Genomic DNA, 13187 nt, shown 5'->3' with positions numbered 1-13187 from the left:
TTCTCTCAATAATTTAAAAAAAGAGAAGCACACAAACATAATTTCACCTATAACCAGAAAAAGAAGAGAATGCCGCAATCATTGGCTTTAATATCTGAACAGATCTTCTTTCCCTAATCCCCAAGCTCCCAGGGGCCAAACTGCCAGCCAAAGTGTATGCAAGGATGCTCTATGGTTCAAGGTGAGGCCTGTAGCCCCACCAAAGGCAGATCCTAGAGGTGTGAGGTGGGAATGGATATGTGTGGGTGGGGGAGCACTGTCACATAGGCAAAGCTGAGCAGAAACGGGATGTAAGGTTTGATGATGGGAGTCTGGAAAGCAGGACAACAGTTGAAATGTAAATAAATAAAATAACCGATTAATAAAAAATAGCCAAAAATAAAATAACAAGTGAAAAGGTAAATGAAAATTAAACCAAACCAACCAACCAAACAAACAAAAACCCCTGTAGTGTATTGGCCTAATTCTGCTTGTATTTTAATGCTAATTTGTGGAACTCAGGAGTGGTTAACCCCAAATAACTGACTGCTCCCAGTTAACTGTGATTATAAAGGAGCCAACAGCCAACAGCTGCACAGCAGAGAGATGGGGGAGGGGAGCTTTGAGGGCTTTGCTAGAGAGGATCATGAGGAGGGAAGAAGGAAGAAGAAGCTGCCAGAGAATAAAGGAAGAACATGTGTGATGGAGAGGAGAGAGGAAGAGGACACCAGCTATGGTTAAGGGAGAGTAGAGCCTGGTCCTGAGGGCTGTCCAAGGGGAACAAAGAGCAGCCAAGATGCTTCACAGTCAGTAAGAGCAGCTCTCAGGCGAGCAGAGATCAGCAGAGACCCCAAACCAACAAGCTACGCAAGCATAACTCCATCCAAACTCCCTCTCAATATCCCCTGTCCTCCATGGGTCAGGCCTCAGCATGTGTCCTGCGTCAGCACATGTGTCTGTCTCAGCTGACATCATTCTGCCCATCAGCCCGAGTCCAAGGAAACAGTGAGAAACTACACAGCCCACCAGAAGGGTTTTTGCTGTGGTTCTATGAAGTCCCAACAAATGCAGCTCAACTACAGAATGCAAGGCAGACCAATGCATGTGTGTCCTTAGTGCAGAACCCTTCATCACGTGTCCTTAGTGCACAACCCTTCATCACGTGTCCTTTCACATGCGTGCTTTAGCAGAACATCCTTTTACCTGCGTCTGCCTCAGTGAAACATTCCTTCACACATCTGCCTTAGCCTTTCAACTGTGTCCACTTCAGGGAACCACTCCTTCAGGTGTAGAATTTCTCAAGATTAGCAAACCGCATACAGAATATTCAGAACAAAACAAGGTGTGTGGTCAGCATGTCCTTGAGCCAAGTCCCTTCTCCTTGTCAGTGACAGCAGGCATGTTACAGCAACAATATGAAATGGCTGGCAGGCATGGAACAAAATGGCAAAGCTATTCTGGGGGATGTCACACCGTACCAGCCAGCAGCTCAACTGAATTTTTAAGTTTTGATGTTACAAGTGAATATACTTGACCTTCAAACACTGAGAGAGCCCATTATAACATGAACTATATAAACTAGGCCAAGACGCCTCTAGGGCAAAGGCCCTCAGCCTGTGGGTCGTGACCCACACAGGGTCTCCTATCAGATAGTTTACACTACAATAAAGATTCATTACAGTAGCAAATTTACAGTTGTGAAGTAGCGACAAAATAATTTTGTAGTTGGGGTCACCACAGCATGAGGAACTATTCTAAAGGGTTGAGGCCATAGGAAGGTTGAGAAACACTGCTCTAGGAAATTATGTTTTCTTTCTCTTTCATATTTTTCAGACAGAATCTCAAACTGTAGCTGAGATTGGCTTGGCTTGGAACACGTGTGTAGTTCATGCTGGCATCAGACTTATGGCAATTCTCCTGCTTCAGCCTCCTACTCAGGAGCCTACCAGGGTGAGATCACAACCACGGGTAATGTGATTGCTGTTCTTGGTTGTCAACTTGAGTGTACCTGGAATTAACTAATGCCAAATGGCTTGACGCCCTGTGAGGGGGATCTCTCTCTCTCTCTCTCTCTCTCTCTCTCTCTCTCTCTCTCTCTCTCCTTCCTTCTTTCTGTTTTCCTCTCTTCAACCCCCTCCTCTTGGTCCTCCTCCTCTTCTTTGTTTTTTTTGAGACAGGGTTTCCCTGTGTAGCTCTGGCTGTCCTGGAATTCATTTTGTAGACCAGGCTGGCCTTGAACTCAGAGATCCACCTGCCTCTACCTCCTGGATGCTGAGGCTAAAGGCATAAGCACCATTGGATTTTTTTTTTTCTTAATTAAATTTTCTGAAGCAAGAAGACCTACTTGTAATCCAAATCTTGGAGATCAGAAGATAAATCTTTAATTCAGATCTTTTGAGATGGAAAGGCCCACTTCTAATCTGGACCACACCTTCTTTTTTCTTTTTATTTTTTTCATCTTTATTAACTTGAGAATTTCTTATTTACATTTCGATTGTTATTCCCCTTCCCGATTTCCAGGCCAACATCCCTCAACCCTTTCCCCTCCCCTTCTATTTGGGTGTTCCCCTCCCCATCCTTCCCCCATAGCGACCTCCCCCCCACAATCATGTTCACTGGGGGTTCAGTCTTGGCAGGACCAAGGGTTTCCACTTCCACTGGTGCTCTTACTAGGCTATTCATTGCTACGTATGCAGTTGGAGTCCACGGTCAGTCCATGTATAGTCTTTGGGTAGTGGCTTAGTCCCTGGAAGTTCTGGTTGGTTGGAATTGTTGTTCATATGGGGTCTTAAACCCCTTCAAGCTCTTCCAGTCCTTTCTCTGATTACTTCAACGGGGGCCCCGTTCTCAGTTCAGTGGTTTAATGATGGCATTCAGCTACGTATTTGCCGTATTCTGGCTGTGTCTCTCAGGAGAGATCTACATCCAGTACCTGTCGGCTTGCACTTCTTTGCTTCATCCATCTTATCTAATATCTGTATAGGTATGGACCACTTGTGGGGCAGGCTATGAATGGGTGTTCCTTCTGCCTCTGTTCTAAACTTTGCCTCCCTATTCCCTGCCAAGGGTATTCTTATTCCCCTTTTAAAGAAGGAGTGAAGCATCTGCATTTTGGTCATCCTTCTTGAGTTTCATGTGTTCTGTGCATCTAGGGTAATTCGAGCATTTGGGCTAATATCCACTTATCAATGAGTGCATACCATGTGTGTTTTTCTGTGATTGGGTTAGCTCACTCAGGATGATATTTTCCAGTTCCAACCATTTGCCTATGAATTTCATAAAGTCATTGGTTTTGATAGCTGAGTAATATTCCATTGTGTAGATGTACCACATTTTCTGTATCCATTCCTCTGTTGAAGGGCATCTGGGTTCTTTCCAGCTTCTGGCTATTATAAATAAGGCTGCTATGAACATAGTGGAGCATGTGTCTTTGTTATATTTTGGGGCATCTTTTGGGTATATGCCCAAGAGTGGTATAGCTGGATCCTCAGGTAGTTCAATGTCCAATTTTCTGAGGAATCTCCAGACTGATTTCCAGAATGGTTGTACCAGTCTGCAATCCCACCAACAATGGAGGAGTTTTCCTCTTTCTCTACATCCTTGCCAGGATCTGCTGTAACCTGAGTTTTTGATCTTAGCAATTCTGACTGGTGTGAGGTGAAATCTCAGGGTTGTTTTGATTTGCATTTCCCTTGTGACTAAAGATGTTGAGCATTTCTTTCAGTGTTTCTCAGCCATTCGGCATTCCTCAGCTGTGAATTCTTTGTTTAGCTCTTAGCCCCATTTTTTAAATAGTGTTATTTGTCTCCCTGAGGTCTAACTTCTTGAGTTCTTTGTATATTTTGGATATAAGGCCTCTATCTGTTGTAGGATTGGTAAAGATCTTTACCCAATCCGTTGGTTGTTGTTTGGACCACACCTTCTGCTGGCTCATATCAAGGACATGGAAAAAGGAAGTTTGCTTTATTAATTTTCCTTCTTCTTCAGGATTCCTGCATGTACTGAAGACCAGCTGAAATATCCAGCCTTATGGACAAAACCGTTGAGGTCCTGGAGTTGCCCCATAAACCACACAAACTCTGACCTCACTTAGACAGGGATGGTTTATTGAATGCCCACCCTAAGACTGATCATCAGAGACGTAGCTGAGAATTTGTCACGCTAGGACCCTGGATATTTTTCTATGTCAGTTTATAAAGACTAAAATGTGAGCTCATAGGCAGGTGCTGGAAGGGCTGTCTGGTTGTCAGCCCTGACTCAAGTCATTTTAGACAACAAAGGTTCATACTGACTTTTTATCTGTTTAAAGATTTATTTATTTATATATAAGTATACTGTAGCTGTCTGCAGACACAGCAGAAGAGGGCATCAGGTCTCATTACAGATGGTTGTGAGCCACCACGTGGTTGCTGGGATTTGAACTCAGGACCTCTGGAAGAGCAGTCAGTGCTCTTAACCATGGAGCCATCTCTGCAGCCCTCATATTGACCTTTAATTTTATTGGTTCTACATGAAGCTTATAATTATGAAATTTAAGATTAAGAAACCTCACAACATAAAGAACTTCCTTCCAGTGGTTCGGGAATGGGTGGGTGGGGGAGCACCCTCGAGGAGGCTGGGGAAGGGGGTGGAATGCAGGGTTATTGTAGGGGAAACTGGAAAGGGGGTTAACATTTGAAATGCAAATAAACAAAATAACCAATAAAAAAAAACATACACAAGTTATGTGATCATTCCTGACCCTGCTCTGAGTTAAATTATTTTCAGACAACCATGACAGGCAGACATATTACAGCAAGAATATGAACTATCTGGCAGGCATGGAACAAAATGGCTACAGCTATGCTAGGGGGATTGGCTTCAACAGGGGCAACTACTGTGTTTTAGACCTTCCATTCCTTGTTGAATTAGCTGTACCACAGCCTATAAACCATTCTAATAAATTTTCTTTCTCTATATACAGTCATTCTAGGAGGGATGATTGGTTATGCATTGTTAAATGTAGTACTGATCACGAAACCCCATCACTTCCACAGCAATATGCAAGTGTAAGTAAGTTACTGAACAATTGAACAGAAATTAAAATTTACTAAATTTATTGCGTGTGTCAGAAGGCATAGGGAACACCTGGCTGCTTATATCTCTTGGTCTCTATAGAGTAGTGGGAGAACTGAGACCCACTGAGGAGGTCTCTTAAGCGAAGACCAAACTCCTTGCAGTGACACTGGATTCCAGGCTTGTTGTCCTGTTTAGGCCTCACTGTGGTCTATGTACACTCTATGCATTCTCCCCATGCAGGTTCACATGGACTGAACTCAGAAAGCTGGGGTTGGCAGAAAGATGCATGGTTAAATAGCCCACCAGGTTCACATTGTATCAGCTTGATTTAATCTAAGGACAAAGAAGTGGAGTTTCTCTGATGGCTTTCTTCTAAACCCTTGAAAGGATCACTGGGGTTTGACCTCAGTACTTCATACTTCTTGCTGGGTCAGCGAAACTCAAGGAAGCTTGAGATTGCCATAGGCACAGAATTATGCTAGATATACTGAGTAGATGATACTAAGATGTTCAGATGGTCATACCCATTTGCATGAGTTCTTAATGTGCACCTAAGGAAAGAGAGATCAAGGTCTTCAGAATAGGAAGATCATTTCCAGTTCTTTTCTACAATTCCAGTCTGAAAGACTGGTAGGGAGAGAATGGTAGATAATCAAGAATTCATAGATGATGCTTTGAAGGAAGTGTGGGTTTCTGTGCTGGTTTAGACAGGGTCTCAAGTATCCCATGTTGCCCTCTTCCTACCTGGAGAGGTTCACTTTGAGCTCAGATAAACCTGCTTCTACTTTCCAGTAGACAGTCTTACAAGAGTGGCCTCCAGGGACTGTGAGGACAGCATTAGCCTTTGACAGTTGAGGTGTTTAACCCACAACTATAGTTTTAGCCACTTTGTTCCATGTCTACCAGCTATTTCAGATTGTTGCTGTCTATGGCTGACAATCACAGACACAGAAAAATAACCTGATAGAGAGCAAGGACATGGTGATCACATCCTTTCCTGTTCTGTATGTTCTGGATGAGGCTTGTTAAAATTCCAATAATGCAGAAAGCTTTATATAGGACCCATCACATTAAGCATCACTGTGCACTGTTCTATCTAAAATGGCCTAATCAGAACTGACCACCAGATCACACTTCCTGCAATCCTCATATGAGAAGCTTGAGCTTTTTGTTTTGACTCTTTTCTTTCTTTCTTATTTTTTGCTGTATAGGTTGAGAGGAAGATATTTGGGGCCATGGATCTGCCCCCAAAATCTGGGGTATGGATCTGATCAATCAGTGTTGGTGTGTGAACTCAATACAGTATCCATTTTTTACTGTGACAGATGCTTTTGTGTTTGTGGAGAAGCCCATGACCCAGAGCACAAGTGCTGGGTCCTTGCTGTATCCACGTAGTGATGTGTATAGCCTCGTCCTACACCTTTATGTGCACCCCCTATATCTCTTGACTATTTTATTTTTCTGATAGAAGCTCAGCTTCTGATAGAAGGCCTGTCAGCAGTGCTCCTTTGGCGACATTGGCGCAGAAAGGAGAACCCCACAAGCAGCATGAGGTTCCCTTCATTGGTGGCTCCAATATTGCACTTTTGTCTGCCAACTGGTCTCCACACTGTTCCCAGCACCATAAAGACATCAACTCTTTCAACTAAGGAATTTTCTGGCAATTGTCAATTGCAAAGCACATGACTTCATGAGTGTTCCCCTAACACACACCCATGTTGAAACCTACCATGCAGACTATTTCTTGATGTGATATAAAGCACCTGTACATAATGAGACAGGAGAACTTTTGACTGCATATTCAAGCTGGTATGAAATCTCAGGAAGTTTTAATGGCTAACATTGGTGAATGAGGACAATTTGAGTTAGGATGAGACATTTTGGGGCAAGATATGGAAGGAAACATTCATTTAGATGCATAGGAATTACTAAGGTTTTTATAATCAAGCCTTGAGGAAAATTTGGCTTTGGAAGCAGGAGATGCTCAGTGACTCTGCCCAGGAAAGTCTCCTGGAAAGGGCACCTCTGCTTATGCTCAGTACAGGGAGAACATTAGCAGGAGGCAAAGTCTGCTCCCCATGACATCAGCTGTCCCTTCTTGGACATTCTATTGTCTCCTAGAGAGTTCTGGCATCCTCTGTGATGTCACCAGTGTTGTAGTGACAACCAGTGCCCTAGTTTCTCTCAGTCTGAGTCTGGCGGTTACACCCTAAGACATGTTTTCCCGTCTTCGCAAGTGTTTTGGGAGGGGGAACGTCGATTGTGGAGAGACTAGAGTGAAGGAGTCTGGCCTTTCGTCTCAAAGTAATGATGGACAAAGACAGCACTTCTGGGGAATGTTGAGTAAGTTCTGGGCAGTGTATTTTGAGCTTCCTACCAGGGGGGCTGCAGGCTTAAGCTGACCTTTCTAGCAATGGGCCACAACAACTGGAGCATCTGAAAAGGAATTGAATTTCCATGAATATCACAATTCCTTAAAGTCAAGGATTTCAGAACTTTAGTTTCCCATCCCCACTGGGAGGATATGGTAAGGCCAATGCTATTATACTGTGAACCTCTGGTCTTTACTTTTCAGTGCATTTGTTCTGTTACATTGATATAATAACACCATCAGTATTCATGGAGGGTCCACCTTTTCTGAGTTTAGACAGGGCAGCAATGTATTTCACTCTCATTGCTTCGTTAAATACAGTGGGTATCTGACAGTAGTAACAGGGAGAGATTGTGCTCCAGGCAATAACCTTATGTTCTTAGACCTTCTCTGATTTCTTCTAACTGGCAGGGTCATCGTTAGCTTTATATATTAGAGGTTGTATGTTACAAAAATTTTTTTTCAATACCAAAACTATTTGGAACGTGTAGACCAAGATTCAGCCTGTAACCTATTCGCACTTCTGGGGCATTTGGTATTTCACATAGGGACACTGATAAGTCTGTTGAACATATCCTCCCTGGAAATGCGTTTTAAATCCATGATTCTAAAATACCAACAGTATTTGGAACATGTGGATCAAGATTCAGCCTGTAACCTATTGGAACTTCTCGGGCATTTGGTATTTCAAATAGGGGAACTGATAAGTCTGTTGACCATGTCCTCCATGGAAATGTGTTTTTAATCCAAAGTTGTTGGCCTAGAGTATCAGGGTAGGACATCTGAGTGTCTCCAATCACTCAAGTCTTGTGGATGGTGAATTTATCATCTGAGTTCTGAAACCACAGGGGTGAGGGTCCTGAAACCAAGCTGTACCCGGTTCAGCTGATGATAATCCTGGAGAAGCCATCTCCGTGGTCCATGTAAGCACCTGATGTCCGGAATAGGGAACACCTGGATGCTTACATCTCTTGGTCTCTATAGAGTAGTGGGAGAACTGAGATCCACTGAGGAGGCCTCTTAAGCATAGACCAATCGCCTAGCAGTGACACTGGGTTCCAGGCTTGTTCTCCTGTTTAGGCCTCACTGTGGTCTATGTACACTCTATGCATTCTCCCCATGCAGGTTCACTTGTGTTCTTCTACCTACAGACGCTGGGAGAGAAACATCATCCCCTGGCACTGAACTAAGCGAGAATCAGGCCAAGACGGAAAAGGAGAGGCTGATTGAAGAGCTGCAGCTCATTACCGAGGAGAGAAATGACCTGAGAGATCGCCTGAGGTTTCTAACAGAGAGATCCAAGAAGAACAGGTATGAATCGCTCCAAATGCTCTTGTTTCATTCCTGGGTCTGCAAGGTCACCTTCATCTTATCCTATTAAGGTTTTGGGTTCTAGAAAGCTGTGCCTCCCTAACCACCCTGTGCTAAACCTCACCTCCCATATAGAGGAGATTCAGAACCTTGACCCTTCCTGAGGAGCGAAATGGAAAATGGACTCATCTGCTTCCATTTATTGAAAAGCAGAACTTGTGGTCTGAATGAAGAATTCGGGGATAAAGTCAGGGAGAGTGAGTGTCTAGTGTGCATTTGCAAAGCCCTTGACTGATGGTGGCTTTGCAAGATTGTAATTGCAGTGAGTTTATGGTGAGTCTCTGTACTTGCTAGGCAGGGGACTCAGTGCTGGAAGATCCACGCAGCAGCCTGAGGGGCCTGGTACCAAACTGTTCATCTCAATGCTTGACTAGAAGGTCTCAGGCTCAGGCCTGTTTGTTATTGTCTGTGTGTCTTGCCCTCTGAGACAGCAATGGTGGATGCATTTCTCCTGGTTTTCACAATACTCTCTGTTTCCATATTTCTCTTTCTCTTTCTCTGACTCTGTTTTTGCATTTCTCTTTTTTGTGGGTATTTCTCAGTCTGTGAGTCTGTATGTGCATACATCCAAATGCATATGGACAACTTTTATATGTTTATATTTCCCTCCACACTTGGAATCTAGGGGTCTATGTCTTGGCCTGAGTATTTACCTGTAATACTTTCATGGTGATGTGAATGCTTTGTTCTGGGAGCCCCACTGTCAACAGCACAGTTCTTTGTCTATGTGACCATGATTGTCTGTTTATTTGTATTCCTTGTGCAGATTATAATTTTGTGTTGATATATGGTCTGTTATCGGGACAGGAAAAAAGAAATCACCGGTTTCTGGGTGTGTTGGGTGGGGGAGCATGGAGAGGTGTGGCCTAGGCTCTTGATAGCTTAACTGGCTTGACTGCAGATTTCCTCTTGATTGAACAAAGGGAGCCAGGGAACCCTCCATCTGGATGCTGAGATTCTGGTGTCCTGGACACAGAAAAACAGGTTTCTGAAGCTGAAGAAGATCCAATATGTAGAATTCAGAAGGTGTCCTTCCAGGACTGGGGTAGTACAGGACCCACCCTGAGCTCATATATTCCTAAATGCTGATGTTCATTGGATTCTATCATTTGGGGCCAGGCCACACTTCAGGCCAAATCCATATTATGAAGACCTGGAGAGAATGGAGGAGGCGGTCATGTCAATTCTGCACAACTTAGAGATGGAGAACACTGAAATCCATGAGAACAACCATAAGCTGAAGAAGGAGATTACCTTCTCTAGGTAAGTTCTGGTCAGAAAGGCTATCACCTGTGGAATGGCCATTTCTGACTTTCTTTTTCTGGATTGGATGGTCTTCAGCTCTGGTTCTATCTCTTGTGCTGTTTACACATCAGTGTGCCAGGGTCATTAGGACTCAGTTTTCAGTTCCATAAAAGACTGTTACTCATCCCAGGATTGTCTAGGCATCTTCAGAAGGCTCTAGATAGAACAGCACTGATTGAAGTCAGCAGAAGGTTATTAGGCTGACCTGGACCTATGGTGTCATACCAGGTTTTACAATACTCAGTGTGTGGACCACATGGTTAGCATGACCTTCTCTTGGTTCTACTGACCTCCTTTGAGGGTGTTGGCCCACTACTAATTGATGTTGCCCCCATGCATTGGGCTTTCATGGATAGTTGTAGATCCATGTTCTTTTTGAGAGATGTGGACACTAATTGGTGCTCAGGCCAAACAAATAATTTATTCTTCCCGGAATTTACTCTTTGTGGTTTGTGCAGCAGCCTTATATGTATCGAAATGAATTCTATTAAGTCTTCATGGGTATCTGGGTCCTGGTGGAGTTAGTGGCACTCGGGAGTGGGAATGGGAGAAAGGGGCAGCATGATCTTACTATGCAGACTGTATTTCCAGAAACCTGCTCAGCCAGCTCCTGATGGAGAACACATGCAGGAAGAAGTTGGTCCCACTGAAGCAGGAGAGCAAGGAGGTACATCTTGATTGTGCACTGAACCAGAAATATTTGGTTGATTTCAACAAGAAAGATAAAGACCAGCAACGTCCAGACCCAGCATCATCTGGTAGGGTTGAGCAGCTGTGTTAGCTTAAAAATATCTGATAAAGTTTGCCAATTTGATACATCTTTGCTCTCTCCTACCACCTTTGTAATTTACACTCACAACCAGCCAACCACCTCATGTAATGGAATTGTTCATTGCTCTGCCTATGCACAAGTATTCTGGGAAGCCAACCACTTTTCAGAAACTGAATTATTTTGCAAGTATATTTGTCTGCTCTTTTTGAAGCTGCAGTATAGAAATGGTGACAGATTAATAACATACCTCATTATTGCATATCCACGTGATAGATTGGATGCTCTGTAGAGTTTTGAACAAGTTCTTGGTTCTTTGACAAATGACACTCTGTGGTCATGTGACTTCTTGTGTAGGAAGCACCTTTGCGGGATAAGAACAAAGTGCAAATGTCAAATTAGAACTTGTCATTGGTTTTAACCTTGGTGACATATGGACGTCTCCTTTCATTCTGCAACCCAATGAGGTCTCTTCCCATTGCCCTGTACTTGGTTTGCACTGGTATAAGTCTGGGTCCCATATTGGCAGCCCACATTACTTTGAGGATCTCTGGAGATTTTGCCCTTCCCAAAGAGTTAGCAACAATGATATCAGTTAAAAGGTCCATGTTGACTGTCCAATAGAACTGAGATGGTAGAAGGCAGCCTTCTGACAGCTGCCTTGCATTTCACCACCAAATCAGTGTCTGAAAAACTGCCTTCCTCTCCCAGGTCTCAGAAAGTGCAAGAGAGCTGGAATTGGACACACACCAGTAAGAGAGCTTCCTGAAGAATAAGTTGCTTTCTCAGGAGTCCCTGATGACAAACATCCTGAATGGTAACAAATTTTTTGGATGAGTATTCTTCCTCAGAGTTAATTTGTCATTGCTTAGAGACCCTAAATTTATATAACACTAAGCCAGCCTGACTGATTGAGGTCTTACTTTCTTCTCAGAAAACAGCACTTGAGAGACAACTTGGGGGACCTCCTTTCATTATGTGTGCAAGAGGAGAAACAGCAATACATCTGTGCTTCTAAATGTTCGTTAAGAATGTGCTGTGTAGAAATATTTTTGTTATGATTTTAATTGAAATTTTCTTTTTGTTGTTTCATATTTATAAGTTCTTCTTACTGTTTTTATCTTTTCAAATATTTTTAAATATTTTAATTTATTTGTTTTAATCCTGTTTTGTTGTAAAAATGAATTCCTTATGAATAAAAATTGAATTCTATCTCTTGACTCTTAAGACCATCATTCTTACACAAGGGTTCTGTCCCCTCCTGTGGACTTAGAACTGACAGCTACAGATGGATTTCTGCATGTTCCATGGATCCTGGGCTAATAAGTGAATTCAAAGTCACCAAGGGGTACCCAGTGTGACAGTGTCTTTTGTGTGGATAATGTGGCTGTTTTTCCGACACACACTTTATGAAGTAATCACTGACATGCTTTACCCAATTGTTATGGTCCATGTGGTTCTTCTGAGAGAGCAGCAGATGCTCTATCCTGTGAGTCATCACCACAGCTCCTGCAGGTAGCTTTTGTTATTCCACATGATGTGCTGTATTAGGTGGACAGGATCACCTCCAATTAAATAGAGAGATCTCAGGAGATGTGTATTCACAGGAAATTTACTGAGCTGTGCATGCTCAATGTGTTAGCTTGCCAGCCATCCCTACAGGGCTCTGGTGTTCCCACTGCTCATTGTGGGTCAGGATCATCCTCCAGCACCACTTAGTGTCCATATTAGAGCAGATCTTTCACCTATTTTCAATGATGACCATATGTATTCTGCACATCTGACAAAATACAGAATAGAAATTAGCTTCCTGTTGGCCAGATTGGCATAATGAGTTTTTTGATTGTTAGCATGAAAATTATTTTAATCTAAGCAGTTTAGGGAAGAACCTCAAGGACACCCATAGTGAATGCAGCCTGCAGCTGTGAACACAGGTTTCTGTTGGAGAGCAGGCCTGTGCAGGCCCAGAACCTAGGTGGGACAGTTCAAGCTACCTTTTTTCCATGGCCAATCTGGGATCATATTGAGAATGTATTTTTTCCAGGTGACTGATTTCCAATTTATGGAATTGAACTAAATTACTGAGAGTGGAGGTGACTCAGAGAGTTAAAGTACAAAAGGACCAATCCAGAATGTCCACAAAAGCTTGCTGTCACCCCAGGGCTTTTAAAAGCTCAGCAGCTAGAGAAGCAATGTAGTATTTGGTTATTCTCATGCTTGGGTCTAGTCATTCATTATAAGCTGACCATGACACAAAAAGAGTCATCTGTGTCACAATAGAAGCTAGTTGTAACTAGATTCACCCCCACACTATCACATCACCACCGTATTTGA

At 43.1% G+C, this 13187-nt stretch overlaps 4 protein-coding genes across 8 annotated transcripts in view; 2 read left to right on the top strand and 2 right to left on the bottom strand.

The window, feature by feature from the left end:
• LOC147998836 (uncharacterized) overlaps window positions 1-13187 on the top strand; it is a 924038-nt gene that overhangs the window by 170907 nt on the left and 739944 nt on the right. The window lies entirely within an intron of this gene.
• Window positions 1-13187, bottom strand: part of LOC147998853 (uncharacterized) — a 343457-nt gene that overhangs the window by 79441 nt on the left and 250829 nt on the right. The window lies entirely within an intron of this gene.
• Window positions 1-13187, bottom strand: part of LOC147998860 (disks large homolog 5-like) — a 71411-nt gene that overhangs the window by 14068 nt on the left and 44156 nt on the right. For 2 of the 3 annotated variants that reach the window (XM_087595577.1, XM_087595578.1), the window contains exon 4: window positions 11104-11217. The exons of the other annotated variant lie outside the window; for it this stretch is intronic. The gene's annotated coding sequence lies outside the window, so the exon portion shown is untranslated. The remainder of the gene's footprint in view (window positions 1-11103; window positions 11218-13187) is intronic. 3 annotated transcript variants of the gene reach the window in all.
• Window positions 7224-12065, top strand: LOC147998862 (disks large homolog 5-like). Its single transcript, XM_087595535.1, has 6 exons — window positions 7224-7380; window positions 8560-8719; window positions 9899-10042; window positions 10676-10842; window positions 11565-11670; window positions 11788-12065. The coding sequence occupies exons 1-5, from the start codon at window positions 7254-7256 to the stop codon at window positions 11627-11629; spliced, it is 663 nt and encodes a 220-aa protein (XP_087451661.1). The 5' UTR covers window positions 7224-7253; the 3' UTR covers window positions 11630-11670; window positions 11788-12065.

This window comes from Rattus norvegicus, chromosome 19 (genome assembly GCF_021556685.1).
Source record: "Rattus norvegicus strain SHRSP/BbbUtx chromosome 19, alternate assembly SHRSP_T2T, whole genome shotgun sequence".
NCBI classification, from domain to species: Eukaryota; Metazoa; Chordata; class Mammalia; order Rodentia; family Muridae; genus Rattus; species Rattus norvegicus.
This window is presented reverse-complemented; position numbering and strand designations above follow the sequence as displayed.